Source organism: Trachinotus anak, unplaced genomic scaffold (assembly GCF_046630095.1).
Source record: "Trachinotus anak isolate AG129_WGS33_773 ecotype Australia unplaced genomic scaffold, CSIRO_AGI_Tana_v1 ptg000024l, whole genome shotgun sequence".
NCBI classification, from domain to species: domain Eukaryota; kingdom Metazoa; phylum Chordata; class Actinopteri; order Carangiformes; family Carangidae; genus Trachinotus; species Trachinotus anak.
In genome coordinates this window covers 17,040,027-17,061,706 of record NW_027273875.1, presented here as the reverse complement: position 1 = coordinate 17,061,706, position 21,680 = coordinate 17,040,027, and the positions used below count along the sequence as shown (strand labels likewise).

Here is a 21,680-nt window from a genome sequence, read left to right as displayed (position 1 = left end):
CACACCTACCATCGTAGTGTTTGTGCCTACACTTTGCTTAAGAGTTCCCATACTTGATGCAGCTTAAACCAGTCACAGTGGTACAGGTGAGCCATTATAGAAGAATTTTCTCTATGGAATTGTTGCTGAATATTTCCTCATTACTTCATTATTATATCACAGTAAGTTTCTTAACAGTATATCAGAGACAGCAGATTTCCAGACAAGTATTTTAATTAGGTCTTTCAGCATTAATGCGTTAATTGTGGTGAGATTAAGGGCTGAGCATAACACATTATCTGTTTTTAATTGTCTTAATCGTGTGCCACCAAAGATTCTTTATTTTACACCATCACTGGTGCTGTTACCAAAGATTCTAGAGTGCTACATTCTGGAATCTTTGGATGCTACTATTTTGACCCTTGCGTACCCCCACTTGTTGTCAAGCTGACACAGACATCTCCTACAAAGATTTTATATGCGGGGGCAAGGTACTTCATGGCAAGTCATGTCTATGGGAGCAAAAGGGGGACGGCTGAAGATCGAATGAGTTGGAAAATAAAAATATAACTTACCCAGAGCTTGTCAGCAGAATTATCAGACCTCTTCATAATTACACATCAGACATGCTAACATTAGCTTCTAGTTCAGGCAAACTGACAGTTATGTGTTGTCCAGCAAGAGAAAACAGTTCTGAAATGCAAAATAATACAATTTTAATCACAATTAACCATTGAAATTCAGCGATTAATCATGATCAAGAGAAAATTAATTGTTTGGCAGCCTTAATTTGAATCATAATATTCAGGCCATATACACATTGATAAACTTTATTTTGTGATGCATTACTGATGACCACAACTTAAAAATAAATAAGTGTAATGAACTAAACATAAAGATGTAACCGTGGATCTATGTGAATACGGAATTACAGAAAAAAGATTTTGTATTTGTATAATTACAAAATGCTCCAATGTCTGACATAAATGAAAAATAATTTTAAAACTTAATTGCACTTGTAGAGTAACAAATATGGCTATAACCTACTAATGTGTGGCGGTTTATTAATTTGACACAGAATACACTTTTTACACCTTGGTCATTTTCAACAGTGTATTTTCGAAGGATTGTAGTCATTGGATGTCTGAATCTTAAGTTATCAAAGAAACAATCAAAACAAAGGTTAGCAGTCTCAGCTTGCAGCCCCTCCATGACTTCCTGTGTGTTCTGTACAGAACTGGTGAAACACTGACTCTCTGAAAAATGAAACTGCTTCATTCAGTGTTTTTACTGGTTATAATCACCTGGACTTTTTGTTCTGGAGAGGAGAAGACCTCTGGGGATAATTTGACTCCCAGTAAAAATCTCCTGAACTGAGGGAATGTCACCCATATTTTGCTGAACACAGAACACAAAAAACTTGAGGAGGTTATAGATTTCTGGTAACAATTGTTTTCTCACCATATTCTCCATCTCACTGCTCAGTTTTCATGTAGTTTTCCCTCCACCCTTTTCTGTGTCAAGTTTGCTTATGAGCTGATCGCTCCCTAAGAGGCTTTCCTACCATGAGAGTACTGTGATTGGTACAATGCCAGACAACATTTACTGGCACCAGCAATGACTCCATCACTATTTTTCTTCTTTTCCATGTTATGGCCTCAAAAATATCATTACTAACAGCAAAGTGCTAACAGAATTGAAAATTTGTCAGAGTCCGTATGAAACCAGTATGCACGCAAATGCCTTCACTGGCATTGAAGTGACAGTTAATTAGGTCAAATAATGTTTTAATAGTAATAATAATGATAGCAATAATATATTATTAATATCATTATTGTTAGGGGTTGGGTGATCAATGACCTGGCTGCTAATTAGATTTTCCAGTTATTAGTTCTCATTATTTTGTCTCATCTAATTAAATAAAATGAAAATGTGCTCTTATGCTCTCTGAAAGGTTACTGCAACTTCGCAGCATCATTAGACTGGTTATATGTCACAAGTCCAGAGGCAATCTGTACTAATATTTGTGGGAAACATGAGGCTATTTTTTTCAAAAATAAAAGCGCATATGCAGAAGTTCCAATTCATTATGTGATGACATGGGATAACTGAATATTGAAAATATCAGAACTTGTTATATTTGGCAGGAAAAAGAGATGGATATTGGTAAACAACTTGATTAACATGATTAAGGACTTCATTCATTGGTGCTGAACTACCAGCATAATGCACTTTATTGCAGCAAAAGATAGCTAATGCTAATGTGACCATGTGAGGGCTTCTCCACTTTGCGCGCCTTTCTTGAAAATACCAAGGTACACTGCCCCTTCAGTACCTAAAGAAAACCCTACACAAAGGCCTTTGTCAGGGACCTTGCAGAAAAGGTTAAAAAATGACAAAGGTGTAAAAAAGGAGAATTGCTTCAATCAAGTTAAAAAACTGAGACCAAATACCAAAGGTCAATGGACCCTAAAATAAAAACTAGAAAAATTTGATACAAAAATTAGGGCCCAGACTGAAGAGAGGTCAACTGAGCCAAAAGGGAAAGAAACATTTCAACCTAACATAACATAATTAAACAGACCTGACCTCCCAAATGACACACAACAGGGTCCTAAACAAATTGAAAGGGGAACATTCAACAAAACTACCAACATTAAACACCAAGGAATCTAAGCATAAATAACCTATCAATTAAACTATTTACACAGAAGGAACTAACTTAAGAATTAACCTTAAATTGTGTAAATAAGGTGGATTGAGACAGTATCATTTGTACAGTGTGCATGAATTTGAAAAATGTGAGAATTACAAATGCAAAACAGCAATCTGAGTAGGCATCTTTTCAGCCTGATACAAAACCGACTGAAGACAATGTCTTGTGTGATGAGATCTATGAATGGCCTTTAGACATCAACATGTGATACGATCACAGGACATCCTCAGCTATTCATATGTTTCTCACTGTTGTGTGTCCCATGATGAACCAAGTCTCACTGTCTTACAGCATTAAAACACTGAGTGTTCTCAGGAGCATAGTGATCTCACCAGGACTCTTCCTAGAGTAGGTTGTCCACCCAAAATTAGTAACTGGGAAAGAAAGGCCTTTAGTCAGAGAGGAGCTGAAGAACCAAACAGTCACTTTAACAGAGCTTCAGAACTCCTCTGCAGAGCTAGAATAACAGAAGGACAATCAGCAGCACAGTAGAGAGGCTGGACAGAAGCCGCTTTTACTTAACATCCTACTTGGAGTTTGACAGACAGCATTTAAAGGACTCTGGGAGCAGCAGCAAAAAGATTCTCTGATCTGATGAGACAAATACTGAACCCTTAGGGCAGAAAACCAGACACTAATCACCTGGCTAACACTATCCCTACAGTAAAGCATGGGACAGGGACACTAGCCAAAAACTGAGTGCACATGACCTCAGGCTGGGCCCACAGTTCACCATTCAGCACAACAATGGCCTGAAACTAAAGGCCAAGAACACACCAGTGACACCTCTGACTGTCCTTGAGTGGCCCCACCAAAGCTCAGACTGAAACCCCAAAGAACATCTGTGGACACCTGTTCACTTACCATCCAAGAATCCAAGCTGTAACTGCTGCCAAAGGGGCTTTTACAAAGTATTGAATCAAGGTTCTGATTACCTTTGTAAATGAGAGATTTAATTTTTTTTTTTTTTTTTGATACATTTGAAAAACATTTTTTTTTTAAATATTTATTTTGTTATTATTGGTTATCAAATGTAAATTTGAAAGTATACACAGTGAAGGGGTCTAAATACTTTGTGAAGCCACTTTAAGTACACACATTGCATGCACCATCTGTTCCACAGTCCTTCCTTTTTTCTGGGAGGATACAGCTGTAGGAAGCACAGGGAACAGGATGAACAGCAATGTCCATTTCCTGCGCAGAAACAAACAGAATGATTTACTACGAATGTTTGGATTTTTACCTGAGAATGAGCAGGCTCAGAATTTCAAACTTTGCCCAAAAGTGTAACTCATCAAGGTGTCCAATGGATATATTTTCTTTGACTAACAATCATGAAGTCGAAAATCTGACTTACAGTCTCAAGAGAATCTGAGTAACCATACATTTAGCTACATATTTTTGTGCTGTTGTGCATGATATTTTAACTGAACCCAGGACACACTGGGGGAATTAGATGTATGATCTAGCTGAATGTCTCTAAAGACCTGTGGATTTGTTTAGGCAGAAGAATGTCTAGGACACCTTGCATAGTCTGCTGCAAATGCAGCCCAGAAATGGATGAATGGCATAGAATGGTCTGATTAGCTTTCATCATGACTTCAATTGTATTTTTAAGTCAGTTAATTGACTTTCAAGACTACAAAGTAGAGGTGGAAATCACACCATCGCTTTGTTCAGTTCAGGTGAAAGATTCACTGACTATGTGGGGTTCATTTTTCCATTAGCTATCATTACCACCCAAATGCAGGTCAGTATGTATGGAAGTAGGTGAACACATCACCATTTATATAGCTGGACATTCAGCTCTTACTCTGCCATGTTCAGTTCAATACAAAAAGCTTTATAAGATTAATAGCACAGCAGGCCATCATTTACATCTGAGTTATTACACCAACACCTGCACCTCCAGCCATCAGTCTGTCAAGCTCCTGAAGTTTGCAGACGACACCACTCTCATTGGACTCATCTCTGATGGCGATGAGTCTGCCTACAGGTGGGAGACTGACTGTCTGGTGACCTGGTGCAGGCAGAACAACCTAGAGCTAAACGCTCTGAAGACAGTGGAAATGATAGTGGACTTCAGGAAGAGCCCAGCCCCACCCACCCCCATCACCCTGTGTGACTCCCCCGTGGCTACCGTGGAGCATTTCCGCTTCTTGGGTACCACCATCACAGAGGATCTCAAATGGGAGCTGAACATCAGCTCCCTCATCAAAAAAGCTCAGCAGAGGATGTATTTCCTGAGGCAGTTGAAGATGTTCAACCTGCCAAGGACTATGATGGTGAACTTCTACACCTCCATCATTGAGTCCATCCTCACCTCCTCCATCACCATCTGGTACACTGCTGCCACGGAGAGGGACAATAACAGAGTGCAGCGTATCATCCACTCTGCAGAGAAGGTGATTGGCTGCAATCTTCCATCCCTCCAGGACCTGTACGCCTCAAGGACTTTGAGGCGTGCAAGGAAGATTGTAGCTGACTCCTCCCACCCTGGACACAAACTTTTTGTGACACTCCCCTCTGGCAGGAGGCTGCGGTCCTTCAGGACCAAAACCTCTCGCCACAAAAATAGCTTCTTCCCATCTGCTATTAGCCTTATCAACAAGGCTAGAGAGCCCCACTGTTGCTGATCCCCCTGATCCTCAATTGCACCAATCACCCAAAAAAATTCCTTGTATGTGAAAACATACTTGGCAATAAAACTGATTCTGATTCTGATTCTGATTCTGATTAGACTATGATTGTTTCTGTAGCTTTCACAGTCATTTCATGCTTTTAATGAAGAAGAAACAAACTTTGAATTACACATGGGCTATTATCAGTGTTGATGACTGATTTGGTCATTGACACTGATAATTCAGTAAAGTCAGTTCACTTTGAGAATTTGTCAATGATCAATGAAATTTGTTCACATAAGAATTAAACACCTCTACTCCAAATCAAAAGCTTCTTCTTGGCCTTTAAATGTTGATGCATGAACTGGGTCGACATAAAGATCAAAATGTTCAGTTAGTGAACATACATGATATACCTCAGATCAGACATCATACATTTATTTGTTCACTTCATAGTCAATCACACCTTTTTTTAAAAAATGTTTTTAACCTGAATTAATAATTAATAATAAAGATGTTGTGAGATACTATATATTTACTAATTCAAATACACAGCAACATGTCACAAGAAAAGAAGATTTTTATGACACTTGAGGACTGTTTTGCTCTGTTCTTCCTTGTGTTAAGATACTAAGACTTTCTTGGACAATCCTCAGTGAAGCTGTGTAAAAGAGCACTGGAGTTATTATTTCATCATGTTGGCAGAAAATTGCAATTTAACCAGCTTCAAATGAGACTAATAGTGTTATAAGGCCAGGTACTGTGACAGTACAAAGGTCAGTGATCTGTATGATATAAAAATGAATGCTGTTCATCAGTCTGTTTCTATGTAAAATGCAGCATCACAAAATCACAAGGCAGTGATGCAGCACAGGTCACATGACTGAGCCAGTCTACTAACCCAGGGTAGTGGATAGGATTGAGGATCCTTTTCACAGTTGTCCAGCTGCTTCAGGAAACTTTTAGTTCTGAGGCTACAGTAAGTGTGTTAATGAAGTTGCTATTGTTCCTCATCAAAAACCGTTTACACTCTGCGTTTGCCTCACTTGCATTCCTCCCAGTGTGTGAGGTGGAGGGGAATGAAAATAAAAATAAAGGACTGGAAAACTTGCCTGGATTCATAAGTGATAGCTGCTATTTTTAGCTGCAAAGAGTGACTCCAATTCAGATGGTTGCTGTTCTGAAGAGGAACTCCCTTTATGGCAAATGGAATCTTCTGTCCAACTGCAAGGACACAGAGAGCAGCAAACATGTTAATGGTTTAAAGGAGGCCTGTTATTTAAGACCCAGCATAAAATGACCACATGTGAAAAGGGAACAGCGGTGAGGCATTTCATATTTATGTAAAATTTACCATACATTATCAAGTGGAAATGTGAAAGATGGAAACTCAACTCACACAAATCCAGACCGAATTTTAAGGTGAATATTTCAATACTATAAGTTTGGTGGTAATTTTCACTTTAAGGATGTCAGTTTAAACACTCGGGTGTTCAGTTGCTTATGAGGTTCAAATCATTCCATCTTAAAATCAATATTTATTGCTGCATTGCCATTTTGCATTTTCTTGGCTCTGAAAATGACACCACCAAACCTCCATTCCCATTTCCTCACTAATATTCAGGATAAGACTACATTATAGCACACACATAATATTCTTGGCAATCTCAATCAATCTCTCTCTTCTCTCCTCCATTCACAGCTGAGCCCCTGGTAAGGCAGGTGAAGAAGACTCGCATCAAAAGGGAAGACTTTCATATCTTGAAGGTGATTGGCAGAGGCACATTCAGTGAGGTGAGCAGGTCTGGAATTAAACTTGGTAAAATATTTAGAATCAGCATGGTCTAACTAAGTATTGATTAGAATTGTTTCCAGATGAATTTGACATATTTGCATTTACACATTTACACTTAGTGATGACTCACTATCACTAACTGTGAGACGTGAATGGATGCAAGCATCCATTTTGTGCATGTTCATTTCAATGCAGTGTTTGTGGTTATTCTGTCTTGCCACTGCAGGTTGCTGTGGCGAGGATGCGACGCACGCAACAAGTGTATGCTCTAAAGATTATGAATAAGTGGGACATGCTACGGCGAGGAGAGGTACATACAAACAAATCTGTTCTCACATTCACAGGACAAACACAGGACAGCTCTCTTACTGTACATGCTGGATTGAGAGGGAAGAAAAAAGGAAGGAAAGTCAGATGGAGGCACATTCACTTTGATTTAAGATGGATGTCTTTCCACTACAGCTTTTATCCAGCTGTCTTGGTATTTTTGTCTTGTTCAGTCGGCCTGTTACCAGGAGGAGAGGGAGGTTTTACTGAGGGGTGACAGATGCTGGATTACAGAATTGCACTATGCCTTCCAGGATGACAACTATCTGGTATGTAAGAAACACCAGTCACCAATCAGTTATGGGTCAGTAAATATATTGTATCGATGAACAAATGCTCTTTGTATGTCCTATGAGTTTATAGCGCATACTATATCTAACTTAAATCCCAGTGCCATTTTCTCACTCATCCACCCTCTCTCAGTACCTGGTGATGGATTACTATGTTGGGGGGGACCTGCTGACTCTGCTCAGTAAATTTGGAGACCGGATCCCTGAGGACATGGCTCAGTTCTACCTGGCCGAGATGGTCATGGCCATTGACTCTGTCCACAGACTGGGTTATGTACACAGGTAAGGTAGGAGAACTCTCCTCTTAACCCTTTTGCATCCATAAGGACATTTTTGCTGTTTTCATTTTAATCTTTTGGTCATTTTGGCTGTGTTAATGCATATGGCATACATTTTGCCAAGGGTGTTCGTTTTTAAGATTTCTATAATAGACTCAAAAAAAATAGTTCCACTGCCATTACAGTGGAAACACATTCTATCTTATTAGGTTTTTATTCAGGGGTATTGGCTCCAAAAGTTTTGACTTTTTTCAGCCATATTAAGTCATATTTGACCTACACTGCAAAGAATTTCACTGTAAAATAACAGTAAATTACTGGCAGCGCAGACGGCAGCATTTTACAGTGCATGTACTATAATTTATAATAATAATAATAAATGTATAATTTATTAACAGTACATTACTGTATATTGTTTTACAGTATATCACAGAAGGATAACTGGCCTTTCCTGTAATTTCACAGTATGTGCCAGCATGTTACTGTTTACTTACAAAGGTTAATACAATCTCTTACATTTAATTCCTATAAATCCCTTTTTTCTTTTTTTTTTTAAAAAATAGGTAAAAAAGATAATACACATTTAATAACATGTATCTGTAGTTTATTACATATCCTCAGTACAAGAACAGAGGAAGAGAACTGTATCACAGTCTAACTTGGAAACAAGTCTTGTGCACAAGTAAATGTGAACTGCATGACTGCAGAGTTTGGCTGTTATCCTCAATCACCAATGATGAGTGCCATGCAGGATTAAGACATGACATGCAGGATAAAGACACTTAAAAGACGCATTGGGTGTACAACTGTGGGTCCACATGTGCCTGATTATGTTAAGATATCAGTGCAAGTCTTTGCACACATGTCACACAATATCAATTTGCTCTAGTTTAATGTCTGTAGTTGACAACAAAGATGTATTTTCAGGTTAAGTGTGATACAAGGAAAAGGAACAGCAAAGTACTGTATGTTAGCCAAATGCAGCAATGCTAGGCTAATATGACAATATCATTCAGTTTAAATGAACTGACACAATTGTTTGATGTGGTTATAATGTTGCTCATGGGAATAACACACTGACTTACCTCATGTCTCCATCTGCTGAGAGAGACACTTGGTAATTCCAGGCCCCCACTTGCTGATGAAAATCTTCCCATCCTTCCACTTTGCGGTTGTCCAGTCGGCTCTATAGTAGCACAAGTAAACGCAAGTTAGCTACTTCTTCACCCTGCGATATGCGAGTAACTTTAATAAAGTTAACTTTACTGGCTGTTGGCTGGCTTCAGTTGAGTATTTAAGGATACTGTACTGTATTTACAGAACTGTTTAATAAAACGGCTGGAGCTTGAACGAAGGAGCTTTCTTTGCCAATTTTAGCAATCTAGCCTGATGAAACAGACATAATGAAACTGAATCTGACATGTCAACAGTAAATTATCATGCAGAAAAAACAATGCCATTTTGGCATGATAAAGATAATGTTACATTCTTGGTTGAAGTCTATGTGGACTGCTCTCCACCAAAGCTGTGCTCTCCAAAGTCAAGCTCAGAAATAGCCCAACACATCCTGTTGCTCAAAAATGAGTTTTTATGAGAATTTCCAATTATTTAAAAAATGTTATCACAAAAGTAGAAACATTAGTCTCCAATAATCAGTACAACGATGATGGAAAGTGACTGGAATTCCAAAGCAATGAAAGCATGTATTTCCAAAGCGTGAAAAATACTGTTTTAATCTGACAAATTACAGTTATATACTGTTATTGGTTAGCCGACCACAATAACTCTTAATTTACATGTGCGGAATGAAGATTCAATAGTATTTTACAATTACTATGAAATATATACAACCACAGTATATTTACAGCAATTCATTACAATGTATGGAGCAAATTCATGATATTTTCCTGGTGTTCACTAGGGGCATTGCTGCTCTATCATGGACTACTGTAGGCCAGTGGAATAAATGCATGCAACTAAAATGGTGTGGGTGTGTTGGTATGGATGTCATAGTGGTATGTTCTCTCACACACCCATATACATACTTTCATCCACTCACACACACTCTGCATGCACGGGTCTTCAAACCCAATAGAATATAATAAATTATAGCTCATAGGTGCAGTACATTTCTGTATGTGAGTAAAGTAGGCTACTAGGATGTGCGCATGTCTAAAAAATAAAAATAATTCAGTGAAAGTGGAAAGTAATAATATATAATAATAATAATTTTTTTGGCCAATATTTGACTCTGACATTTTTCTTCTCTAAGGACCTCAGTGTAATTGTTTAAAGGGGTGCACAAGGGTTAAAGAATGGCACTCATATAAGCCAAATGTACATCAAGCCAAACATTTGTATAAACTCTCTCCTGGAACTGTAACATGAAGTGGATAAAAACACTGCAGACATCCTGTAATGTGTTGTTTTTGATTAATGAAATCTAACCTTTAATAACAGAGACCCCTCTACCCTGTTCTTTACACAGAGACATCAAACCTGACAACATCCTGCTGACTGCTGATGGACACATCAGACTAGGGGACTTTGGTTCTTGTCTGAGGCTCCTAGAGGATGGGATGGTGAGAACCGACTTCAATCAGTTCAATCAAAAAAAAATGACAAATGTCAAAAAATAAAATAATACATAAAACAGTTAAAAGTAATGATAAAGAAAATATAAAAACATAGAAATGACAGATAAAATAAGTTACACTTAAAGCCATACTGTTAAAATTAGTTTTAAGAGACAGCCTAATGGGAGTAAATTAACAGAAAATGAAATTGGTCCTAGAACAGAGCCCTGTGGCACCCACTCCTAGACAGTGCTTGAGAGGAAGTAAAGCCATCAACAGACACAATAAACTCTTCTATAGAAAGGTATGAGGAGAAACAATAGAGGGCAGTCCCAGAGATACCAACCCATGTTCTCAATCTTTCATTTATAATGTTATGATCCCCCATGTGATGCTAGCACACAGGTTTTGACCATTAGATACGTTTTTGTTTTTGGAAATCCATCATCCTATTGATTTCATTGCAGGTTCACTCGTCCCTAGCAGTCGGGACCCCTGACTATTTGTCTCCAGAGATTTTAAGAGCAGTAGAGGGAGGTGGAGGTTATGGTCCTGAGTGTGACTGGTGGGCTTTGGGTATCTGTGCCTATGAAATGCTGCTGGGGACCACACCCTTCTATGCAGAGTCCATCTCTGAAACATATGCTAAGATCATCCACTTTCAGGTACATAAACACACTGAAAATGCATCTCTGAAACATATGCTAAGATCATCCACTTTCAGGTACATAAACACACGTTTAGCTACCTACATCTATCTATCTATCTATCTATCTATCTATCTATCTATCTATCTATCTATCTATCTATCTATCTATCTATCTATCTATCCATATTTAATTCTTGTGTCAATTTTTTTAACCACAAGGAGTATTTTGAGTTCCCTCCTACTGGCCCTGAGATTTCAGACAAGGCTCGTTCCTTCATCACTGGACTCATCTGTGAGAAGGAAATTCGTCTGGGGAGGAAAGGCACGAGTGACTTCAGGAGCCATCCGTTCTTCTGTGGACTAGATTGGAGTTCCCTGCATAAACTCTCTGCCCCCTTCTTACCTGAAGTATCTAATCCAACTGACACCTCCAACTTTGACATTCTGGATGACTGTCTCAGTGAAATGGTATTGTCAATAGAGAATGTTACTCTCCATGTCATGCACTTATCAGGAAAATGTCTTTTTTGTTGTCTTCAGTAACATATCTTAAAAGGAGTATCAATCATGGAAAAAATCAGCCCTATAAATTTTGTGCCATCAACCTGGCTCCTAGTATGGCTCCAAGTAAAATGCATGGATAACAAGATAACACCAGCTGGTGGTTGCTGGCATGAAAACTGGCATCTGTTGTGTTCTGCAGGAGACACTGTCTGATCTAATGGACAGAGCACCAATAGGAGTACACTTGGCTTTTGTTGGATATTCTTACACCGCTACCAGGTGAAATGAATATATGATTAATGTTTTATGTGCGTTGAAGAACTCTTACTGGCCTCTATATGGAGTGTTCCTGGGTATTGTTTAATTGGTCTCTCTTTTATAGTCAGACTGGTGCTGTCGACCGCAGTCAAGACATAATGATGCAGATTGACCATACAAGGCTCAGGGAGTTTGAGAGTTTGTACACACCGGAGAAACTGGTGAGACATCATCCTAAACACTGCACACATGTCAGAACTTGTCCATTTGTCAGGTTGCATCAGTTACCCCATAACCTCATGTGCAGCATTTAAAAGACAGTTACAGCTATGTTTTTTTCTCATGTAATGATTACAAATATTGCTCAGCTTGTTTTACCCGTTATGCAGGACCTAATCTGTTCTTTTTTTGTGGCTCAAATTCAGAGCCAGCTGTTGCATCTCACAGATACTCTACCAGAGGATCTGCCTGCATTGTTGGAGGTCCCATTGACTCTGGAGCAAGGCTGTGCTTCATCCACCCACACCACCACTGAGGAGGAGGAGACTGATGAAATATCAGGACTCAGTGAAGACTTGCAGCGGTATCAATTTACACAAATTCCATCTTTAGCCAATCTATCTTTTAATTCATTTTAATATATATAGTATAGTTTAAAAACACTGGACAAAAGACAAAAAAAATCACATTGACTGGATCTGTGTTTAAAACCTTTATCAACTGGAGTAATTACAAGTATGGAATTATATGGAATGGATTTACCCCTCAAATAAAGACAAGCATTTATTGCAATGACAATACATAATCCCAGCTTCACTAGACTTGCTTGGTGAAATATAATAATTGTAAGAAGATATGATATGAACTCACAGTCTTTTGTTCTTTCTCCACTAGCAGGTTAGAAGAAGCAGAGAGGAGATATTGTGAGCTGGAGAAAGAAATGGAGAGATTGAAGGGGGAGATGCAGGACTGGAGAGCGCCCAAAGAAACAGGCAAGCAATTAACACACCTGCTTCCTTATCATAGAATTATCTTCATCATCATTATAATCACCCCTCTATACAGCATGGGCTGTTCATCTCTCTTTCACCTTATATAGTATGCAGCTATAACATGGCGTCATACATAGGAACCAATATCATTTTGACAACGTGAAGAGAGCAACAGCCATGGAATTACATGAATAAGGTTTATTTTAATATCATTGTGTTGCTAAACACAGGTTTGTTTTTACAACCAGCAAATATCCATGCAACAGAAAACCAATAAAATTCACAGGACAACATTAAAAGCCATGGCCACATAGAGGAAGAGTGGTGACTTTAAATTTAGTCCAGTTGGTTGAAAAATCTCTAAGGCTGTTCCCAAATGCCAGGTATTTCAGTAACATTACCTAATCACACAGACATCCACACAACCCAAGTACTTCTTCACAGTCCCGAGTCTCTTAAGAACAACATAAATGTTAGGTGGAATGAGTTCCAGACAATATGAGCCACTCTGAATAAACACATTGCTGCACAGTCCCAGCAGCATCTGCTTATACTGGAGGCCTCAGTCAGAACATAGTGATAAATACCCACTCTAAGAATAGCCTTGGTATGCAGGAACTTGGATGCCCATTTCCATAAATCAATACAGTGTCATGCACTTTTTAAAGATACAGGGATGAGGGCCTTCTGTTCTTTGACTGACAGATGAAGGTGTTACGAATAATGACCATGACTCCTGCATATGGACAAAAAGCATGTACTGTACCTTACTCCATGTGTGTTAATAAGTCAGTGGCTCCTTTCACTAAATTCACTACCTTCTCCATCACTCCTTTTCTCCTTCATTTCACACTCACACTGTCATCACCACAAAAATCTAGTGTTTTTGTTCTGTTCTGTTTCTTTGTCTTGCTACAATTTTGACAAGCAGCAGTACATCCCAAGACTAAATGCCTGCAACAGCGTTGCTACACATTATGGCCTCTGATGTTCCTCTTTCTCCTCCAGTCACAGAGCTAAGTATCTGCCCAGCCACTCTTGCTCTGCCTGCCCACTGTGTGGACGTACCAGGGGATGTAAGCCTATCTTTAATCCACTTTTATATTCTCTTTCTGCGCCTGACATGGAAAACAAACTTTTTTTTAAACAGCATGTAACCTGTGTGATTGTCTAATTAATTTGCAGAAGCTTTGCATTTGAACTAAGACCAGGCTTGATAATGGGCAAACAAGAGAGTGTCTATATGAAATGTTTACAACTAACCAAGCTCTGTTTATGTTTCTACATAGCTGCTCTGTTCACTGGTCTAACTTGCATGTTTTACAGAGGAGGAGAGCGCCCCCAGCCTGCCATTACCCACTGGTGATTCCTCTCCACCGTCACCTGCTGCTCTTCCACAGGGTACAGACAAAATCCAGAACTATAATCACCCATTTAAGATTCAACAGATTTAGGGTTTTGAATGCAATTCTGACACTGACATGTTTTGTGGTTGCATGTGAGAGATTACTTCATCATCAGTGGCAGAAGAAGTATTAATACTAAGTTAAGTAAAAGTTGTTCTCAGAGGAGCTGCAGATGTTCTGCATAAAGAGCACTTTAAGGTTTCTCAAACAATGCCAGTGAGTTGTTTTTAAATTCAGGGTTTATGTTCTATGTCTAAAGTTCTGTCTCTAGGTACTTAGTAGTGTTGGCTGTTATTGTTGCTTTCCATAAAGAGGAGTGTGTATGAATGTTGGCTTACATGAACTGAATTACTTACATTGTGGAAAATAATTGTCATAAGAAATTGTAAAAACTAGTGAGTGAAATTAATGAAATAAATGAAGTAAAATAGTGAGACATTATGGCATCCATAAAATTTTGAAACTCTTTACTGGCCACATCAGTCTCTCCATCAGCCCTCTCTGTGTGCCTATCATTCAGGGTGCAGGCTGATCCTAGTCGATAAGTCCAGGGCATGAATTTCTTTCTCTCACAGTCCGACCAAGCCTCAACAATGTTAGAGCTCTTCGTCTTGGCCTGATCATAGCACTTATTTTTAAATGTTTGTTCTTCTAACTGTTGCCTCCTTGGCTGTTCCTCTGCCATCTCTACTTCTTGACAATGCAGTTATGGTGTGGAATATACACTGCTGTCATGCTGCTGCCTGTAGATATTCCTTCCATTCTCTCACGTTATTGTTGTCACCAGTCTCTCGGCTGCAGTCCCAAAATTCAACACAGTCTGTCAGCTATGGAAGGCGCATTCTCCTTCCCCTGGTAATCCTTAAATTGGCACTATCTGTTAGCATCTGTGAGATTTACCACTTCCCGTTCCCACTGCACACAGGTGTCCATCTCCCCTCCTCTCTTCTTCTTTACCTTGTCCGGATTGGTTGTGTTAGCGCTGTGTTCTCAGTCTGAACCACTTCGTGTGTTGCCATTTACAGATCCAGGGCTGTGTAGGAACATGTTTTTTCAGCACACACGTACAATATACAGCTGGCAGACTGTGAGGAGATAGTCACTGAATTAGACAAAAAGTGTATTGGATTAGAATCACTAACTCTGCTTTTAATAAAATCTTTGGACCAGGGAGTTCCTAGAAAAACTCACCCCTACTACTAACTGAGCAGAGGTCTAATCAGCCACAGTGACGAAAACACCTGAGTTGAGGTGTTGCGCTTTTATTGAAGGTGAAACAGATTTTTTTATAGTAGTATCTTTTAATTTGACCACATTTATGTAAAAAATGTCTAAGAATTAAAATGTGAAATTTTAGTCATTATGGTAGGAAATTATCTGAAATTTTGTTTAGATCATGGGATTCTCCATCATTACCAGCATTATTATTATTTCAGGTCTACGGTTACCATTAATGTATCAAATCAAATGCCAAAATGAACCTGGTATATAATGTGATTTAATTTCAAACTAATCCAAAGAAATATTCTTATGGTCTTTTTTGTTGTGCCCTCTAGGTTCACCTGCCACGGGTGATGAGTGAGTTATACCTGCTGGTGTGTGCAGAAGGGGGGGAGGTCCAAGCCTGGGAGAGACACTGTTATACTGAGCTCTCATGAGTGCATGTTGAGGTGGCACATGCTGACTTCTCCCACAACAACAGCACAAAGGACTGAGCCCCTGCTCTATGCTCCCTCCCTGCCCCACTCCTCAGCCTCCTAAACTCCTCCTTGAAAGAAGGAAAAGCAGGATAAAAATGCTTCTAATGAGAACTTCTGAGCATGTCATTACTGCAGGATCATTTCAAAATTTCAAAGTTTTCCAACTGATATGATGAGAAAGGCAATACAGACTGCTGGGAGCTAATAAGAAAGAAATGATGAGGGCATTTTCTGACCTACCTTGCCTGCTTACCAGACTGAAAGTTACAATAGAGATGCACTAAGTTAAGATTACAAGAGAGAAAAAGACTCATCTTACTTTAACCTGTTTTCAGAATGATGTACCTAAAGTTAGATGTTTACTGTTTTTAAACCCTTTTGATTACAGTCATAACTCTCGTCTCGTTTGAAGGGTATCACATCAAATTCTACACCCCAAAAGTCAGAATGAGTAGGAGAGTAACTGAACCAAAGTTACTTAGGCACAAACATGGTAAAGATAGAATCAGGGGACTTACAACTTTCAAATAATGTGCAATTTGTCAATGTTGTGTAAACACTGAAACAAACCTAAAGTAGCGTTCACTCCATGAGTATACTACCGTCAGGCATTTTAAACTACAATGGTTTCAGAAAGTATTCAAATACCTTCCCTTTTTGTAAACTTTATTGTGATCTTGACTGGATCTTAACTGTTACCTTTGTCTCAGGTCATGTGCTCTTTGGAGCAGGTTTTCCCCAGTTTCCTGTATTTGACGGTATTCACTCTTCTCTAATTGATCTTGCAGTGATGTATTAGCTAGGTAATGGTAAATGCTCTGCACTTATATAGTGCTTTCCTAGTCTTATTGATCACTCAAAGCACTTTACAATACTCTGATCAGTGGACGACCTGCTGTATTGAGCCACAGCCACCCCATTTGTGAAACTCCAAGTGTGCTGTCAAATGCCTTTTACTCAAATTTGCTTACATCTGTGGTCAGCTGTGGTTCAGGAGGTGGAGTGGGTTATCCACTCATCAGAATGTTGGTCCGCATGTCCAAAATGGGTAAAATACTGATAGAAGAATAGAAGAAGCACTGCTTGAATGTGTGAATGAATTTGTGAATGTGGCTTGTAGTGTAAGGTGTTTTAAGTAGTAAACTGGAAAAGTGCTACAGTATATTAAGTGCAGTCCATTTAGCATCTAACCACTCCAGCATAAAGAACTGATGGAGCGCTGCTGAGGTGGCTGTCCTTCTGGCAGGTGTTGCCATCTCTGCACAAGATTTCTGAAGCTCTTTTAGAGGGTTCTCATTCAGCTCCCGGACCAGGGCCGTTCTTGTCCAGTTACTCAATTTGACCAGACAGCCAACTTTCTAAACTATGTCCAGTCTGTTCAATTTGCCATAGGTGGACTCCATCATGGTCTAGATACTTCTCATATAAAATAAAAACAAATAGATAATTAAAGCAAACAGGATGCGCCACACCACAATTTGCATTGTGAAACTTAAGGGTCTGAGGACTTCTGTAAGTAATGCTGGACCCACACTGGATGATAGGATAGATTTTGGATCTGAATGCCCCTCAGAACAACAGCAGGGCGTTACAGATTAAAGGCAAGTCTGAACCAATTATCTGCCGAAATGATAATTGGTGTACACGATCTTAACGTTAGTTTGTCAGAAAGTGTCACTATATATGATGTTTTCCTACTCAGCAATTAATAGTAACTTTGTACAAGCACAATAATATTAATAGAACAGCATTGCCATGGCAGTGGAAGGTAGGGGTGGAGGTCTGGCAAAAATATCAAATGACAATCTTTTTGGACTGAATCACAGTCCACTTTCTGAATCACAATCTGCATCTTGTCTAATTCATGATTCTTAGTGGTTTTCAATGCATCCATGGTACTTTCTTAGCAGTGGCGTGTGGTGCCTTTATAGATAGCAGCACCAAGCAGAGCAAACTACTCCAGCAGTCATAGCATTTATTTACTGACAAACAGCTTAAAGTGCACATACATTGCACTGCTATGTTCACAGCAATATAATACTAACTGTTAACTAACTAGCAAACTCTCTGCTCAGGTCACCAGCATCAGAGCTCTCTCTCTGTGTCTCTCTCGCTACACACACAACCTATGTATTGATCTATCCCTGAGAGGATCTGCTCTACTCCTGTAACAATATTCTTTCTCAAACTTCTCAAACATACTGCAAATCTTGCACAAAGATGATAAATTTGTGTAATTTGTTCATTTTCTTGCTGCTGCTGCAGTTTATATTTGATGCGCAGGTTTACTTTCCACAGACGCACATGCACATGATGTGTGCATTATTCTAACTGACCTCAGTAGAGTAGAAGCTCAGCCAACGACAGCTTGCCTAGCACACTGGCTGTAGCTAATCACCAGTCAAAGATCCCATGCGCATGCACAAACCTCCAAATTAAGCTGCTGTCCTCTCTGCTTGCCAAACTTCAGCCTTAGGCAACAGGACATGGTCACACCTATAAAAATCACAGAAAAAGTAGGTACAATAGCTGGAAGGCAAGCTAGCATGAAGGGACAATACTCTAAATTAAAGTAAATTACATGATGAATCATTTATGGGACAGAAAGCTGTTCTGAGATCATATGTAAATAGAGATATCACTTCAACTTCAGTATTGTTCTTATTGAGGTCTATTTTTAGCTTTAACTGGGCAAGCACTGCTTGCCTTGCTTGCCCTGACAGCACGCCAGTGTGTGGTCATATGGAGTATTTGTTCAGACAGTGCTGTTATTTATTTATGAGGTACTATATGTACTTTATTTAGAAGGTTCAGTGGCTTCCCTGGCTTGCCCGATTTCGTGTTTCACTACCTGCAGGCAGATCTTTCGCCCCATGGACAGACTGTAACTCCACCATCTTGTACTGCAGCTGGCGACGGAAGTTCTTGTTCTGTTCAAGTGTACATGTGGCGCTACACCAAGCTTGCAGAGGTAGCAGAGCAGAGCAAAGGCTGCTGTCCCGAACTCCAGTTACTAGGCTAGTTGTTTAACAGTTAAAAATGGACTGGTTTGCAGCAACGGAACTTTTAAAATTGAATATCTGTATATATCACCTTTTAATGGTTAAATTAATTTAAAAGGTAGATCATATGCCAAAGTAAAATCGTCCATAAGATCATCAAATTGCCCACCTCTATTGAAAGGTCTAAGAATGTATAAAAATGAGGACATATCTAATGATCACAGGTTTCACTCTCCATTCCACATGTGTACAAATAACAATAATGTTTGCTTGTAGCAGTGCGTGCATTCTTATTTGAATATTAAAAATAGGTTAAATCTGTCATTATGTCTGTGCGTTCCCTTGTTTTTAAAATTGGTTAAGATTGGAAAATCCTATAGTGGCCATCAAGCCTTAGAGATTTCTGCTTTTGATTGTTAATACAAGTTCTAAAAACCTGTTTTCACTTTGTCATTGTGGGTTATTCAGTTTGGATTGATGGGAAAAATGGTAATTTAAAATTGTAATGGTAATCTACACCACAAAAAATGTGGAAAAGTGAGGGGGTCTGAATACTTTCTGAAGGCCCTGTAGTTGTTAAAATCTAATTTTGTAATATATAATAATCTAATTAGTTTTCTGTATCATGTATCCACACCAAGGGGTGGTTTGTAGTTGTGTTGCACAACTGTAGGCATGTTTTTGTTGTGCCTGTTTTAGTATTGGTGATAATTCAGGATGAACACTACAGTCACGCTTGTATGAGCTGACTGACATTCATGTTTAATAACCAGCTCATTCATGACTGTGTGGCCACTAGCTGTCCTGTAACATCCATTCATATTCACACAGGTGTACAGTAGAGCCATTATAGCATTATAGCCAATGTTGTGGTTTCATAAATATTAAAGTCAGTCCAAAGTCACCCAGTCCAATTGAACTGTGGGTCATAATAACCTGCTGCACAAACCACTGTGGGCTAGTTTTATATAGGAGGATGGTCACAGAATGGCGGCTGCAAGTGCAGGTGCAGCTACAGGTCCACTGTGAAAAAAAGCCTTGTCAAGACTGGTGTTTGGAGACAATTTCATTTGACATGAATCATCACCAACAAGTTATAGATGACCAAAAGCTATGCACAAAGACTGTCGCAGAGCATTTCAAATGAAAGAAGGAAACACCTCAAAGATGCAGCTCAAAGACAGACATCCAGATCTGTACACAGAATTCAGGGTTAGATCTTTATATTAGTGACTTGTCATCAAAATGTTCATGTCCTATAAAATGTCACTTTAACTGTTTGTGAACTGCAACAAACATCTGTTGGAGTAACATCGCTCCACACACATCGTTCACAAAGGCTAACATAGCAACACTTGTGCTCACAACATCAGTAGGCTACAGTCATTCGTGTTCAGCCTGTCAGAATATAACACTGACTTTTTAAAAATTATTTTCACACCATTGGTCTGTCAATATGTTAGTCAATTTAAACTAATGCAGAGGTGAGTGTGTGTGTGTGTGTGTGTGTGTGTGTGTGTGTGTGTGTGTTAGCACACTGTGTGTACAGCAGCCTCTGTTGTTCTCTGTTTTTTGGCATGGTATTGAGAATCATTGAATTATTATTATTATCATGGAATAATAATTATTTTCGGTATCAACTAACAAAAATCTGGTTTTGTGACGTCATCAAAAGATTCTGATTATTGGTTTAGATTAAACATTGTGAAAAGTGCACATTGCACTGATGTGCTGTACTCAATCTTAATCAATCAAACTAAATCAGCTCCTTTTGCTCTATTTATTGTAAAACTATTATTATTGTCAGAAATGTAAGACATCAATTCCAGTAAGTGTAAAATAAAAAAGGCTTTTAAATTTTGACTTAGTGGTCTCAATAGTTGAAAGAAAAGACTTTAATTCCGTGACATCAGCAAGAAGACAGATGCTGCAAATGTACAGGTCCAGTCAGAGTGTAAAGAGTGACTTGCATTATTATAACAGTAAACCAGTGTGGTGCAAATCCCTTTTTTGCAGGTGAGAGACAAACACTTTCTGAATAATTAAGTGGGAACAATAAATGTTTTATGACCCAAATTAGTCAGAAGATCCTTTCTTCCATCCCCTTCTCAGCTCTGTCTAATAAAAGCTGACAATCGCACCCTCTATCGTACTTGCCCAGACACAAAGACAGTTCAACTTCCTCCCTTGGAAGTAACTCCAAACCAAGAGGGAGCAATCTCAGACTTTAAGTTCTTCACCCAGCAGTTTCACACTTGGCTACAAAAAAACTGCCAGGTGTCAACAAGCCAGCAGAATTGCATCATTAGTAAAGTGCACAGATACACACTTTTTTATGTGTAAATGTCATTTATTTAAAAAATATACAATTATAATCTTGTTTTGATGTTTTTTAAAGTAGCTGATTGCATCAGATCGTCACCATGAATTGTGATCCCTGATTCTCTGCTCTAGGTTAGGCCAGGGCCAGACTGGGACAAAAAATTGGCCCTGGCATTTTGGTCTTGACCGGCCCACCACATACAATCACACGCACCACCATCTTTGCACTCCCTTTAATATATGTACCAACTTCTACTCCTTAAAA

General features: G+C 39.0%; 1 protein-coding gene across 5 annotated transcripts in view; it reads left to right on the top strand.

The window, feature by feature from the left end:
* LOC139607775 (myotonin-protein kinase) overlaps window positions 1-20,956 on the top strand; it is a 28,407-nt gene extending 7,451 nt beyond the window's left edge. For 2 of the 5 annotated variants that reach the window (XM_071460965.1, XM_071460970.1), the window contains exons 2-15: window positions 7,019-7,110; window positions 7,338-7,421; window positions 7,612-7,707; window positions 7,862-8,010; window positions 10,495-10,588; window positions 11,050-11,247; window positions 11,451-11,699; window positions 11,935-12,014; window positions 12,118-12,214; window positions 12,419-12,576; window positions 12,888-12,985; window positions 13,994-14,061; window positions 14,312-14,386; window positions 15,948-20,956. In XM_071460965.1, the coding sequence (XP_071317066.1) occupies window positions 7,019-7,110; window positions 7,338-7,421; window positions 7,612-7,707; window positions 7,862-8,010; window positions 10,495-10,588; window positions 11,050-11,247; window positions 11,451-11,699; window positions 11,935-12,014; window positions 12,118-12,214; window positions 12,419-12,576; window positions 12,888-12,985; window positions 13,994-14,061; window positions 14,312-14,386; window positions 15,948-16,049 (1,640 nt within the window). In that variant the 3' untranslated portion in view covers window positions 16,050-20,956. The remainder of the gene's footprint in view (window positions 1-7,018; window positions 7,111-7,337; window positions 7,422-7,611; window positions 7,708-7,861; window positions 8,011-10,494; window positions 10,589-11,049; window positions 11,248-11,450; window positions 11,700-11,934; window positions 12,015-12,117; window positions 12,215-12,418; window positions 12,577-12,887; window positions 12,986-13,993; window positions 14,062-14,311; window positions 14,387-15,947) is intronic. The other 3 variants (XM_071460966.1, XM_071460968.1, XM_071460967.1) reach the window with 3 other exon arrangements.
* The last annotated feature ends 724 nt before the right edge of the window (window positions 20,957-21,680 follow it).